Raw genomic sequence first — 14,306 nt, 5'->3', positions numbered from 1 at the left:
GTGTGTGTGTGTGTGTGTGTGTGTGTGTGTTTGTGTGTGTATGTATGTGTGCGTGTGTGTTTAGGGGAGTGGGAGCGGAGATAGAGAGAGAGAGAGAGAGAGAGAGAGAGAGAGAGAGAGAGAGAGAGAGAGAGAGAGAGAGAGAGAGAGAGAGAGAGAGAGAGAGAGAGCTGAACTCAACATTATTATTCGAGGGTTACAGAATAAGCAATGCAAACATGTGGTTTTGTTTCCATATGGCCCTTTGAGGGGGTAACTTGATCACAAGAAGAACAGAAAACACATTATACATTACATAATTAGCATGTCCAGCAATCAATACAACATTTCAAGATGCTTTTGTAATTCATAAGCATTAATGGAAGATCATCAGCTGCACAAAAGTAGTAGTGCTTCTAAGTTTTGCAAGAGAAACAGCATGGATTGTTTCTTAAATGATAAAAAGACCAACACGCACTGTACTCACGTTAAAATGACGAACATGGAACAAATAACGGCGACGTTTCAACCTCTTGGGTCTTCTTCAGGCACGAAAAGATTAGAGTTAACTGATTTTCAATTGAACGATATCACGAATGGAGTTCAACGTAATTATAGGGCGACAGAATATGAGAGACTGGACTTGTTAAGGTACATTCTTTGGGTTGGGGCACTTAATTGTTTTCAATTTTCTTGAATTATTTATTTTGAAATTTGAGGATATGAGTATAGGTGCATTCCATGATATGTATAAAGTGCACCTCCGTTCATACATGGTATCGCGTGGTATATCGTCGAGACTGGATCAATAAATATGTTTACGCCACTCGAGGCTCTGCCGGTAGTGACGTCATTTTACTCATTCACCTGGTGGATTAATCGGAGGATAAACGTGTCTATCCCATGACCCACCAAAGCTTACTTTTGCTTTTAAATGTCTTCACAACGTACAGAGTATTCATTAGGACAAAATCGTCATCAGAAGACAGGTACTCTGCTTTGTTTTTGGTCTACGCCGAATATGGCCCTGGTGCTTGACACGGAGTGTGGAAGCTCCAATCGTCCCTTCACTGAACGGCAAAAATGCACAATCTGCTCACATGTTGCCGCTGGTCCTTGTTTCTTCTTTTCACTCTTTTGTCAAAATTGTAATGATATCCCAGAAGATTTTTTTTTAGCTGTTGCGAGAAATGGGATTATAGCTGCCACTTTACAGTGGTTTGCTCCGCAATAGATCTTTGAGTCTAAAATGACGACAACGTTTTTAGAACAGAGACCACAGTGTAAAAGAAAAACATTTGACGCACATTTTTTCATTAGGAGATAGGGCAAAGGTGAAATGTATTGCCTACTAGACAATATCGCGCTAGATGTGCTCACTGGAATAACAGAGGAAGGTCATGGGATATAAAATACACGTTATCATCACACCTTTGATAAAATAAATATGAAGTGACGTTACGATACCTCCTTTCGCGCACTTTCACACATTCTATTATTTTGAAAAAAAAGAAAACACACCTGAGTTTAAAACAATATTTCGGCATGTAACTGCCTACTTCAGGGTGGTATGGAAAGAATAAAATGACGGCACGTCAAATTCTATTATGTTGTATGTTTTTGTATGGGGGCTGGGCCGCTATTGCGCGGGTCCGCTATTGACAGATTCGCGCAATAGCGGCCCCGCGCAATAGCAGCCCGCGCAATAGCGGGCCGACCCCTTTGTATGAATGCAAAGAAACAGTACCTTCCTGATTTTGTTGTTTCATGTTAAGACAGGTGCAGCTATTTACCTTCCTGGTCAAAAAAGACATGGGGCAAGGATAACGATAGAAGGATCTTCTACGCAACAAGTTGAAGCGGCAAAAAGGATGGTAGTGCTATCTGTTTCTCTCTCTCTTTCTCCCTTTCACTCTCTTGTGTGTGTGTGTGTATGTTGGACCCATATCTGACAACGCAGTTCGTGTTTGTTTTTTTGTTGCTGCCGATGACGATGTTTGTTCTCCTCCTTTTCTGTACAAGTAAACAAAACAAGTTTCAGTTCACTGTTTTCTTGCTCCTTAATTATTTTAGCAGAATTGCATCTGGCAGCCTATGCAAACTCATCCAAACCTTGTTACTTTAGTGCAACGAATTCTACTCGGTGAAACTGCAATTGTATTTATGGATATGTAAGGGAGCTTTATTTGTGGAAAATAAAAACACTTGTCACAATTCCTTTCGTACAGGTGGAACAGCTGATCCAGACCCCCTCCTGCAGTTCAGAGAGGTGCTAACTCATACTTACTGGTTAATTATTGTTACTCTTAAGTCTTCTTATTTTGTCTTTGTGTAAAGTAGTGTAGCTTTTTTTTCTCTTTTGTTGTTGTCTTTCGTTTGAGCTTGACACCAAGTGTTAAACTCCACTGGTTGCATCTCTGTGTGTATCTGTGTATAGTATAATTTACCATTTTCCCCTTATCGGTTATGATTTCGTTTGGTGTTTTAAGGTGATTTTGATTTTTCTTCTTAAAACGTGAAAGCACTGTTTTAAGATTGATCATGAGTAATTCTTCTAACTCATGGCCCACAAAAGAGGGTCTTCGTATAGGACACCTTAATATCAACCATGCAATTAATAAATTACACGAGGTTTCCACCATGCTTTTAAACTCAGGAACACTTTTTCATGTTATGGGGTTTACAAAATCAAGACTATCTGACACGATTTTGGATTCTGAGGTTTGTGTCCCAGGTTACAGTGTTGTACGCAGAAACCGCCAACAATGTAAAGAAACTGGATTGCTTGTGTATATAAGTGAATCATTGACTTACACACGTTTTAACACATTTAGAACAGTTTGTGGAATCCGTCTGGATCGAGGTCAAATTACAAAGGGCACCTCCAATGCTTATTGGTTTCTGTTATATAAATCCAGCAGAACGTGTAAACTGGACGGAAAAATGTTCACATATGTTAGATGCTGCTTTGTTAGAATAAAAAAAAACCATTCTCTTAGGAGATTTTAATATTGATTTATTAAAACAAAATAAACCATGGTTAGATATGTTCAACCTTTATGATCTCAAACAAGTTGTGAACACCCCTACTAGGGTTACTGCATCTACCAGCACTTTGATAGATCATATCTATGTTTCTAACCCCCGTAACGTTGCAGAAGTTTGTGTTCCAACCAGCGGCTGTAGTGATCATTTTCCTGTTTGTCTCACGTGGTCAAGAAAGGGTGTAAAAATCCCCAAAGTTGGTCACAAGACAGTAAAGTACCGCTCCTTTTCTAAATTTAACAATAACGCCTTTCTTGTAGACTTAAGTAATGTTTCTCTCTCTGATGTTTATAATTATACGGATCCTGATGATGCAATTACACACTGGATGAATGCCTTCACAGAAATATACGATAAACATGCCCCGTGGAGAATAAAGAGAGTCAGGCAGTAAAACCTAAAGGTTTGATACTGAATTACAAGATGCCATTGGCCATCGTGATTTCTTAAAATCAGTTGGCAAGGAAGCGGAGAATAGAGAACAAAGAAATAAAGTAAACTCACTTAAACGAACCAAAAAAATCAAGTACTTTCATGACCTAGCGTCATCAAAGCAAAATTCAAAGAATATATGGAAAGCAATAAATGAACTTACAAATAAAAAAGATTGCCAGTCATTCAAGTTGTGTAAAGGACATATCCCCTGATGATTTAAACACTCATTTTTTTTTCTAAAATAGCTGAAAAAGTGATTACAAATGATAAGTCCAAATCGAACAATTTGAAAGTTTTAGAAGAATATTGTCAGTCAAAACAAGTTTCAAGTCTAGCGAATATTCCTCTACTTACAGTACCTGAAGTTTTTTTACGCACTTACACACCTTAAGCAAACAGGCGTCCGGGGAATCGACGGTCTCGATGGTAGGATTCTTAAATTGTCAGCCCCTGTAATTTCTGAAACACTCACTTACCTTTATAATCTTTGTTTAGACAAAAATTATTTTCCAGTCGTCCTGAAACAGGCTAAAGTCATTCCTCTGTTTAAATCAGGTGACAAAAAAGACCCATCAAGCTAAAGGCCAATTTCAGTATTGTCTGTTTTATCAAAACCACTTGAAAAACACATTAACAAACATATTCTAACGCATTTTAACCAAAACAATTTACTTCACCCTAAACAATCGGGTTTTAGAGCTAACCATTCCTGCCATACTGCCTTAGTTTCTCTTGTTGTTATAAATGGCTGGAGAAAATTAATGACAATGAATTATGTGGTGCCATTTCTGTTGATTTTGCCAAACTCTTTGACGTTATTGACCACACGTTGTTACTGAGAAAGTTTGCATTGTATGGCGTCGAAATCGAAACTGTCAAACTTTTTGATTCATTTCTCACCGGCAGACAACAAACTGTGATCACAGTTAACGAAAAAAGATTAATTAGTGCTACGATTACAATTTCAGAAATCAATCCAAAAATGATTTCATCTTATTTTTTATCATTTCCGGATTCCCAAAACATATAGATGTGATGAAATCTTTATGCTGTATTAAAAAAAAAGCTCAGAAAACGAAAACTAAATATAGAAAAGCGCGCTTTCCTGCTAAGCGCAATACACTACCGCGCTATTCTAGGTTGTCAATTTCACTTCGTTTTGCACTTGAAAAGTGAGCGATTTCATTGTTGCGGTGAAAAAATACAGTGCGTTTAGTGTCATTATGTGAGTTCGACAGCTTGACAAAATGTAGTAATTTCGCCTTGGGGGCTTGTTAAGTAATATCTTTTGCCTTTATGGTGTCAAGTGATGAGTAAATATGTTGTGGGTTTTGTGTTTATTTGCGCAGGAGTACTGTGTGTGTGTATGTGTGTGTGTATTTGTTGGCGTGTCTCAGTGTGTGCGGGTATGTGTGTGTGTGTGTGTGTGTGTGTGTGTGTGTGTGTGTGTGTGTGTGTGTGTGTGTGTGTGTGTGTGTGTGTGATTCAAAGTCAAGTTTTATGCATGTATTTGTATATTGTGCATCATAATATAGTCATTAAATGGCATTTTACTTCGTAAATTACATTTACAGATAACAATTGTAGCCCAAGGAGATTCTAAACAGTTACCCTGCAATAATGACTCAATACAACAATTCTCAATCAGTTTAATTGTGACATCTGGCTGCTTATACATTTTTTCATGTCTCTGTCTATGGTCGTATTGTTAGTATGTCAAGGTCCTATTGTAAGGATTTCATCTGTGATATTTTCCTTGACTCAGCAAATATTTAACTCATTGGAATCCCGGAGAGATATCTCACATTTCGGGTCGCAAACATACTTACAAGGGACACGAATCAAGTGCACGTTGTACAATAGCTTACGTGCCCTAGCTACTTGTTTGTACATTTCGGTTTTTAATGTCATTGCATTTTTTTATTTGTGTAATTCTGCGAGACGCCAATTCATGCATCAGTTACTAATTATTATATAGATGTTTGAATTCAGGAGAAATTAAGTAATACGATGTAATCATTTTTAAATTTAGTCAAGTTTTGACAGACTGTCGTTACAATTTTTTTGTTAATGTAATTTTTTTTTCTTGTTTCTCTGATTTCGATTTTTGAGGTAAACAAAAATTCGGAAAACTTTGAAAGCCAAATGTATATACGTGAAAAATGAAATCATGTTCTGTTTGAAGATCCAACACGTAATGTTGATATTGCTGTTTGTGCTCATGCGCACGCGCGTGTGTGTGTGTGTGTGCGTGCGTGCGTGCGTGCGTGCGTGCGTACGTGCGTGCGTGCGTGTGTGTGTGTGTGTGTAAATGTGTTTGTTGTTGCTGCTACTGTGCCTGTTGCTTTTGTTGTTTTCGTTGCATTGTAACTAAGGTACACACAATTATTACACAACATTTAGATAGTAGATAACCAGACTATTCTGTAAAAAGCGAATTTTTCCCTGAAAATAGATGAACTCTTGGAAGTCTTTGAAAGTGTTGATTCTCTTACGTACACACATTAACAGCTGGTGTAATGATGAATAAACTGAAGAACTTAAGCTGCTCTAAATGCATATTATTAGGATTGACAGTTTTGAAGTAGAGTTTATCTGACTGGTAAGCAGACATTGGTCCAATTTATGGCATAAAGGTGTGTAGATAACAGTACATAGGGTTTCCGTCGCGATATAACCTTGAACGGTTGAAAACGACGTTAAACACCAAATAAAGAAAGAAAGACATAGTGTTTTCACTTTTTGTAATTCTCATACGCATTTTTGTTTTTTTGAACAGATTTGCGGAGAAGAAACTACTGTAATCTCAATCAGTAAGAAACTAATGAGGCAAGTTTTCTGTTCCAGTCTATTTAGTATAACTGGTAAAGTGTTTGCTAAATATTAGAAAACATGTTTTGAACTCGTGCTGTCAAATGTGGACTTGCACTTTGTTTGCATTGCTCGGAAAATAAAGGATTCTGACAGAAATCAAGCATACATCAGAGTTTACATTGTGCTTGAGTGGAATCTTTACATCCTTTTATCAGTTGTTTTTCTCGGTTGTTAGTTATATTGATTTATAGGATACAAATGTGATAAGATAATGTGGTTAAAATGTGATAAGGTGATAATGTGATATAATTTTTAAACAGGCAAATGCATTGCTTTTATTTTTAGGCTTATTTTAGTAAGTGTGTGGGTACAGTGTTTGCGTGTGGCGATATGATGTGGGTGTGCGATGTGAATGTTGCTACATGCATGGTTGACTGATTGATTGATTGATTGATTTTACAGACCCACAGTCAAGCCTGTAATTTCTCTTTTAGAGATGAATAAAGATTATTGTATTGTATTGTATTGAATAATTCTTTTGGCTGAATCCGTGGAACAAATAATCAACAGAATAAAAACTGTCTGACTTTTCATTGCGAAACCAAGCTTTTCCGAATTCTAGCTGGCTCAAAATGCAGCTGTAGGTTGTATATTTCATTGACAAAAGAGTTAATGGTGTCGTAGGTTAGTGGTGCAAAATTATGCGGGGTCCCAATAATTGAAACAAATTTGACTAGTTTTAAACTAGTTTACCAATTTTCCAGGAGAAAAACTTAGAAAACACTCCATCCTCCCACAAGTTAAAGCTGAACAGTGAGAAGACGGAGGCCCTTCTCGTTGGAACATGACAGAAGATTGCTTCCCTCACTGTGACCGACCTCCAGCTGGATGACGCGACTGTTCCTTTCTCCCCCGCTGTCAAGAGCCTTGGCGTCTTTCTCGACTCCACTCTCTCCATGCAGACACACATCTCCTTCATCATCAAGACCTGCTTTTTCCACCTGCGACGCATCGCCTGCATCCGTCGCTACCTCACCCACGACGCCTGTGTCAAGCTGGTTGTCTCCCTCATCTTCAGTCGTCTGGACTACTGCAACTCCCTTCTGGCTGTCCTCCCCGCCTCATCCATTCATGGCCTACAACGAGTCCAGAACGCTGCTGCCAGGCTGACGTTGAGGAAGACGAAGCGAGACCACATCACCCCCCTACTTCGCTCCTTGCACTGGCTCCCTGTCAACACCCGAATCTCCTACAAACTGTCCACTCTGGTCTACAAGTGTCTCAACGACTCTGCTCCCGAGTACCTTCAATCCTCCCTGGACCTGTACACCCAGCCCTCCGACCGTCCCCTTCGTTCTGCTGCTGACCCTCTCCGCCTCCACATCCCTCGCTCGAAACTCGCATCTGCTGGTCAGCGTGCATTTCCATCCGCGGGCCCCTCCGTCTGGAACTCCATGCCGCTTGAGCTTCGCCAAAGCCCCTCTCTTGACGCGTTCAAGAGTAGGTTGAAGACTCAGTTCTTACCATAGCTGGCTGCGACTTTCATGTTCGACGTGATGTGTTGTGCCCCAAAAGACATTATTGTGCTGTGCTCTGTGAGAGGTGTTTTCTTTGTGCTTAATATTATTTTGTTTGGACCTAGCTATTGATGTGTACATTGTTGTTAAACAGTTGTTTGTTGTATGTTTACCAGGGTTTGCTAGTGTGTGATAGGGTTCGTGTCCGTCTGGAGATGTTATTTTATTTGTTAGTCCTGTGTTGACAACTCTTCGACAAGCGCTTAGAACTGTACCCACGGAATACGCGCTATACAAGCTTCATATTGATTGATTGATTGATTATGCTTTCAGTGTGTTTGATTTTATTTGTTGACAAATTCCCTAACTCGTCTATAATAGTCTTCTTTTGTGATATATGTGTGCTTGAAGTCAGGTTTACTGGTTTATGTTTCACCAATAGATTGCAGTGATGAGCTTTTACTTGTCTTCAAGATATTTGTAAACGTTGTGTGTGAGTGGTTTTTTTTCTTCCAGTATAATTCTTTTGCTTTTTTCCCGGGAATATACCCGGGTTTTTTAACTAGAAATAGTATCAGTCAACCGCTCTTCGGGTTATAACTATTTGTTTTATTTATTTTTTCAAAAATGATCCCCAGTCAAAATGAGTGCAGGTGAAAGTGGTACAGCAGTCACAAAGCAACATTCTGAGCTCTTCCGCTTTATGTTAGTAAAACATCGACTGATGGAAAATATTTGTATTTTGTTGTTTTGGTTTTGTTATCTTGGTGAACCTTTGCATTGTTAAATTTATTGTATTAACTATATAACTATTTAGTGGAAATAAAATATGTGCCATATGTATCACATCTGTTCGTACAATGTAGTGAACGTGCAAGCGAGAGGAAGCACGATTGTCTGTCTTTCTGTCTTCGTCTCTCTCTCTGTCTGTCTGTCTGTCTCTCTCTCTCTCTGTCTTTGTCTCTCTTTGTCGCTGTCTCTCTCTTTTTCTCTCTCTCTCTCTTTCTCTCTCTCTTCCCCTCTCTCTCTATCTTATGTATCTATCACACACTCTTCCTCTCTCCTTTTTGTCTCTCTCTTCCTCTCTCTCTCTCTTTCTCAATCTCTCTCTTTTTTTCTCTCTCTCTCTCTCTCTCTCTCTCTCTCTCGCTCTCTCTCTCTCGCTCTCTCATTCTCACCTCGTTACCCAAGTTATACACATTTTAATATATGTACCGGTATGTATGACATGGTAACGCAAAAGATTACACATACCTGTTTTACATGCAACAAGAAACGCATCCAGTCCACTACTTCAACAACAGCAAACATATTTATTCACAAAAGGCAAAGTAAGCAAAATGATACAATCAAAACTTAAGGACAGCACACTTTAAGACCGCAAAGACAGAAGAAAAGCCACAACTTGCTTATACATCGAAACATGCATATAATTATAGAGAATACTACATGACTTGCTGTGTCGTACCAGATTTACAAGAGTTGGTTTTTTTAGATATTGAACTGTGAGCGAAAGCGAGCTGTTCACTATTTTAAAAGCAACGACAGGACAGTCAGTGTCGTAAGTAGAGGGCTTAGTAGGTAGCGGTGCCTGTGTCCCTTGCCAGGAACAGCCCAATACTGAACACCGTCGAAGTGACTCAGCAGCAGTGCAGTGTCATCTTCCGAGGGTAGCCTACTGCAGCGGCCTGACATCTTTCCCTGGAGTGTTTGTACAATTTGTGAGGGTGCCCAGGTGTCTGACCAACACTGGGGGCTCATTGATTCGACAAAGTCTGGCGGCGGAACGAAGTTCAGGGGTGGATGTTGCAGTGCAGGGACGGGGCGACGGCATGGGAGCATACTGGGAGAAGGAACAAGCGTCGGGACAACCAAGAAGAGCATAAAACAAACAAAAATAAAATAAATACATAAAAAATAGGAAGAGAAAAAAAGTATCTTCATTCCCGAACAAAAGGGTTTGTAAATAACAATTGATCTGCTCATGCTTTAATATGGGATAGAGACACAATAAAATGCAACAGCTTTGCCTTTTTTCTGTGTAGACTAGTTTTGCTGCATACAGTTTAAAACTATACACAGCCATTTGCTATGAAAACGAAAACAAAAACGCATCTTTGCACAAAGCAACTCGCCAGGTTGCTCTTATTAAATGCAAAAGCCAAGATAGATCTGTGGTGAATTACACTGGAGAAAAAGTTCCTTCATGCAAATTATAGATCAATCAATCAATCAATATGAGGCTTATATCGCGCGTATTCCGTGGGTACAGTTCTAAGCGCAGGGATTTTTTTTAAAATGTTTTTAATTTTTTTTTTATGCAATTTATATCGCGCACATATTCAAGGCGCAGGGATTTATTTATGCCATGTGAGATGGAATTTTTTACACAATACATCACGCATTCACATCGGCCAGCAGATCGCGGCCATATCGGCGCATATCCTACTTTTTCACGGCCTATTATTCCAAGTCACACGTGTATTTGGTGGACATTTTTAGCTATGCATATACAATTTTGCCAGGAAAGACCCTTTTGTCAATCGTGGGATCTTTAACGTGCACCCCCCAATGTAGTGTACACGAAGGGACCTCGGTTTTTCGTCTCATCCGAAAGACTAGCACTTGAACCCACCACCTAGGTTAGGAAAGGGGGGAGAAAATAGCGGCCTGACCCAGGGTCGAACACGCAACCTCTCGCTTCCGAGCGCAAGTGCGTTACCACTCGGCCACCCAGTCCCTTGATAACTTTGTTTAAACGGTCTCAAGCAAGTGTTTGCATTTATATGCTAATGAAGAAGAACAAGTAGCTACAATGGAGATGTCTGATTTGAATTTCCTGCAGATTCTGCAATCAAAACAATCACTCTAACCTGCTTTCCAAACAAACATCTTGAGAATCCATGAATAAGCCATAAAAAAAATTATAGAATCTAATGATTGCAGTCAGAGGCCCACTCCTCCTGTAAACAGCTCGCCTCACCATCTCAGATCTGGTCAGGCTTGTACATGGGATAAGGCCATAACAACACTTGGACACATACCAAAAATAAACAAGTCGCGTAAGGCAAAAATACAACATTTAGTCAAGTAGCTGTCGAACTCACAGAATGAAACTGAACGCAATGCAACGCAGCAAGACCGTATACTCGTAGCATCGTCAGTCCACCGCTCACAGAAAAGGCAGTGAAATTGACAAGAAGAGCGGGGTAGTAGTTGCGCTGAGAAGGATAGCACGCTTTTCTGTACCTCTCTTCGTTTTAACTTTCTGAGCGTGTTTTTAATCCAAACATATCATATCTATATGTTTTTGGAATCAGGAACCGACAAGGAATAAGATGAAAGTGTTTTTAAATTGATTTCGAAAATTTAATTTTGATAATAATTTTTGGCTCACGAAGTGTAGCCTATGCGATCGTAACTTTGTCTGTCTGTGCGTGCGTGCGTATGTGCGTATGTGCGTGCGTGCGTGCGTGCGTGTGTATGTCTGTGGTAGAAACTTTAACATTTCGTCATTTGAAGACGTCACATTATGGCGTAAGAGGGTTAGACGTCACGCGAAGGAATGTCTCGGTCATTGTTATTTTGAGCGGGCCGAGACTATTTGGCAGTCGTGTCTGTAAGTAGGCTACATGCAGACAGACAGATCTAGATCTAGTGTCTCGCTTTCTTGCACAGTGTCACCTATGCTTACTGTGTGTGTGTATGTGTGACGGAGTGATTGAGTTTGTGTTACTGTTTGTCGATTTCTTACGTGAGCCTTGAAGGCTTCGCCTCTTGTTATATATTTAATTTTCAGAGCTTGTTTTTAATCCAAATATAACATATTTATATGTTTTTGGAATCAGCAAATGATGGAGAATAAGATGAACGTAAATTTGGATCGTTTTATAAAAAACATATTTTTTTACAATTTTCAGATTTTTAATGACCAAAGTCATTAACTAATTTTTAAGCCACCAAGCTAAAATGCAATACCGAAGTCTGGGCTTTGTCGAACATTACTTGACCAACATTTCAACCAATTTGGTTGAAAAATGAGGGCGTGACAGTGCCGCCTCAACTTTCACGAAAAGCCGGATATGACGTCATCAAAGACATTTATCAAAAAAATGAAAAAAACATATGGGGATATCATACCCAGGAACTCTCATGTCAAATTTCATAAAGATCGGTCCAGTAGTTTAGTCTGAATCGCTCTACACACACACACAGACAGACAGACAGACAGACAGACAGACACACATACACCACGACCCTCGTCTCGATTCCCCCCTCTACGTTAAAACATTTAGTCAAAACTTGACTAAATGTAATTAACAGCCTGCATGGGTGCTCTCTGTGCATAAAGGGGAATTTGTGGATGAGTTCGAATCTTAAAAAAGTAACTGGATGCATTTACAAAATTAAGTCATAAGAAAATGCCATTGTGCACAGAGAGGGGGAGTTCATTTTTGGTATCAGTCCAAGTGGAGGAATGGTCCTGGCAGGATCTGACACATTGAGACGAACTGTTATCACAAAAAGGAGTGCGCCCTCAACTTCAAGATTAAACAGGGTAAGGGGATTGTTATTAACATTTTGTGGACAAATACGAATCGGTTATAGGACACTCGAAACAGGGGCACAGCAACACGTTGGCGCAATGACATGTTGACACATTGACACCATGAAATTTGGACACAACATCACTTGACATAATGGACACCTAGACACAACGACACAAACACACACACATACATCTAACTAAGGGTACACCCAGAATCGCCCTGACAAAAGCGTAAGATACCGAATAAAATAAATCCACAAACATTCAGAATATTCGTGTTCAGTCAGGCGAATTTTAACAACGGAGTACAGAAAATAGGCAAGACGGCAATTCGCAATTACATGTTCTAGAATGTCAATTACTTTGATTTTCTTTCCGTATTTGAAAATGGCCTTTTTTTGAATTTTCGTCCATTTTCAACTGGTACCTTACGTTTTTGAAAGGTCAGAGGTACCCTTATTCGAGCGGTGGTCAAGTGTGTGTGTGTATGTGTGTGTGTGTGAGTGTGTGTGTGTGTGTGTGTGTGTGTGTGTGTGTGTGTGTGTGTGTGTGTGTGTGTGTGTGTGTGCGTGCGTGCGTGCGTGTGTGTGTGTATGTGTGCGTGTGTGTTTGTGCAAGCTGAGTTTAGTTAAGCACACCGCACTTTCAGAGAATCATATACATCTTCATACGGATATGCAGATCTTAGTTGTCAATATGTTTTAATTGTGTTATGCTAACACGAACTGAAGTGTCAGAAAGGCCATTCATTTACCTACCTTATCATGCTCACACACATCTTGGTTCTACATCAGGTAGTGTCTGTACAGTGAAATGAGAAACACAGATAAATTACTCATTAAGAACGGCATCAAACCTCGCCTATTGTGGCTTATGAGAAGAAAGACATGTATCAACAGCGTTCGACATACCTTACTATAACTGCCAGTCTGGATAAGTGAACATAATTGACTTGTTTGGAGAGAGAAATGATCGTTCAGTCAACTTCAGTGCAAGAATTCTTCAGTTTAAGCTGTTTTGATGATTTGTCAGTTTTACTAAAGGGGACTTAGTTATTGTAAGTTGACTTTTGGGATGTCTGTATTTTTCGTTTCTCTGTATGGACACTATACCTCACGTACACTCAAGCTGTTTGTTGCAAACCGAAAGGGAATGACTTGCCTTGCTTACATCATAGTTGGTTTTATGATAAACAACCTCATCACAAATAGCCACACCTATATGCATCTGCCTAGTTTCTTTTCACAAGAAGGTTATGTATTTTCTACAAGTGCAAGACGTAGTCAGACACAAAGCAAGCAAAATCAGCGAAGCCTAAGGGTTGTAGGAGGAGACGCAAATCTTCCACTCAGACCAGGAGCGCCGCGGCGGCAATGAACTGAAAGCGAGATGTAGACTTGAAGACGTTCTTGCAGTCCTGGTGAGATGATATCACACGGTCCGAGAGAAAAGTTAATGATAATAGCAATAATAATGCATAATATTTATAAAGCACGTGTATCCCGGGTTTAAACCCTGCTCAAAGCGCTGTACAATCATTGGGGGAAAAACAATAACATAGCATTATTTGCAGTGCACACACCCACATATAAATGAATAACACATTGCACTATACATTATCACAAACACACGCGTGCACACACACCCACACACGCACTACAATACACATTGCACTAGTACGTGTAATACATGGTGACCCCCCAAAATATGCAACCCACAAAAATGTTAAAAACTTCTACATCTGTTCACTGAATAGCTTTAGTTTGGGGGGAAATCAACTTCAACCTATGCACGACCCTTCGATCAAATTGTCTGACTTTTGTGCAATTTCAACAACAGGTGCCAAATGCGGGGATCGACTCAACAGTACGAGGTTTAAAATTGAGCGGTTGCCAAGCTAATCCGATTTAAGCGCTATTCACATGGATTATTGCGTTTATGTCATTGATGAATTTTGCACGACATTG

At 39.6% G+C, this 14,306-nt stretch overlaps 1 protein-coding gene across 2 annotated transcripts in view; it reads left to right on the top strand.

The window, feature by feature from the left end:
* Positions 1–2,717, top strand: part of LOC138955837 (uncharacterized) — a 34,799-nt gene extending 32,082 nt beyond the window's left edge. Inside the window, exons 7-8 of one of the 2 annotated variants that reach the window (XR_011452391.1) lie at positions 1,755–1,853; positions 2,208–2,288. Coding sequence is in view for 1 of the 2 variants with exons in the window: in XM_070327354.1 (XP_070183455.1) it covers positions 1,755–1,853; positions 2,208–2,255 (147 nt within the window). In the remaining variant the exon portion in view is untranslated. Of the gene's footprint in view, positions 1–1,754; positions 1,854–2,207 lie in introns of both variants that reach the window. The other variant, XM_070327354.1, reaches the window with a different exon arrangement.
* The last annotated feature ends 11,589 nt before the right edge of the window (positions 2,718–14,306 follow it).

The sequence above is a fragment of the Littorina saxatilis genome, unplaced genomic scaffold, assembly GCF_037325665.1.
Source record: "Littorina saxatilis isolate snail1 unplaced genomic scaffold, US_GU_Lsax_2.0 scaffold_487, whole genome shotgun sequence".
NCBI classification, from domain to species: Eukaryota; Metazoa; Mollusca; class Gastropoda; order Littorinimorpha; family Littorinidae; genus Littorina; species Littorina saxatilis.
Note: the sequence above shows the minus strand (reverse complement) of the source record. Positions and strands in the feature narration are given on the sequence as shown.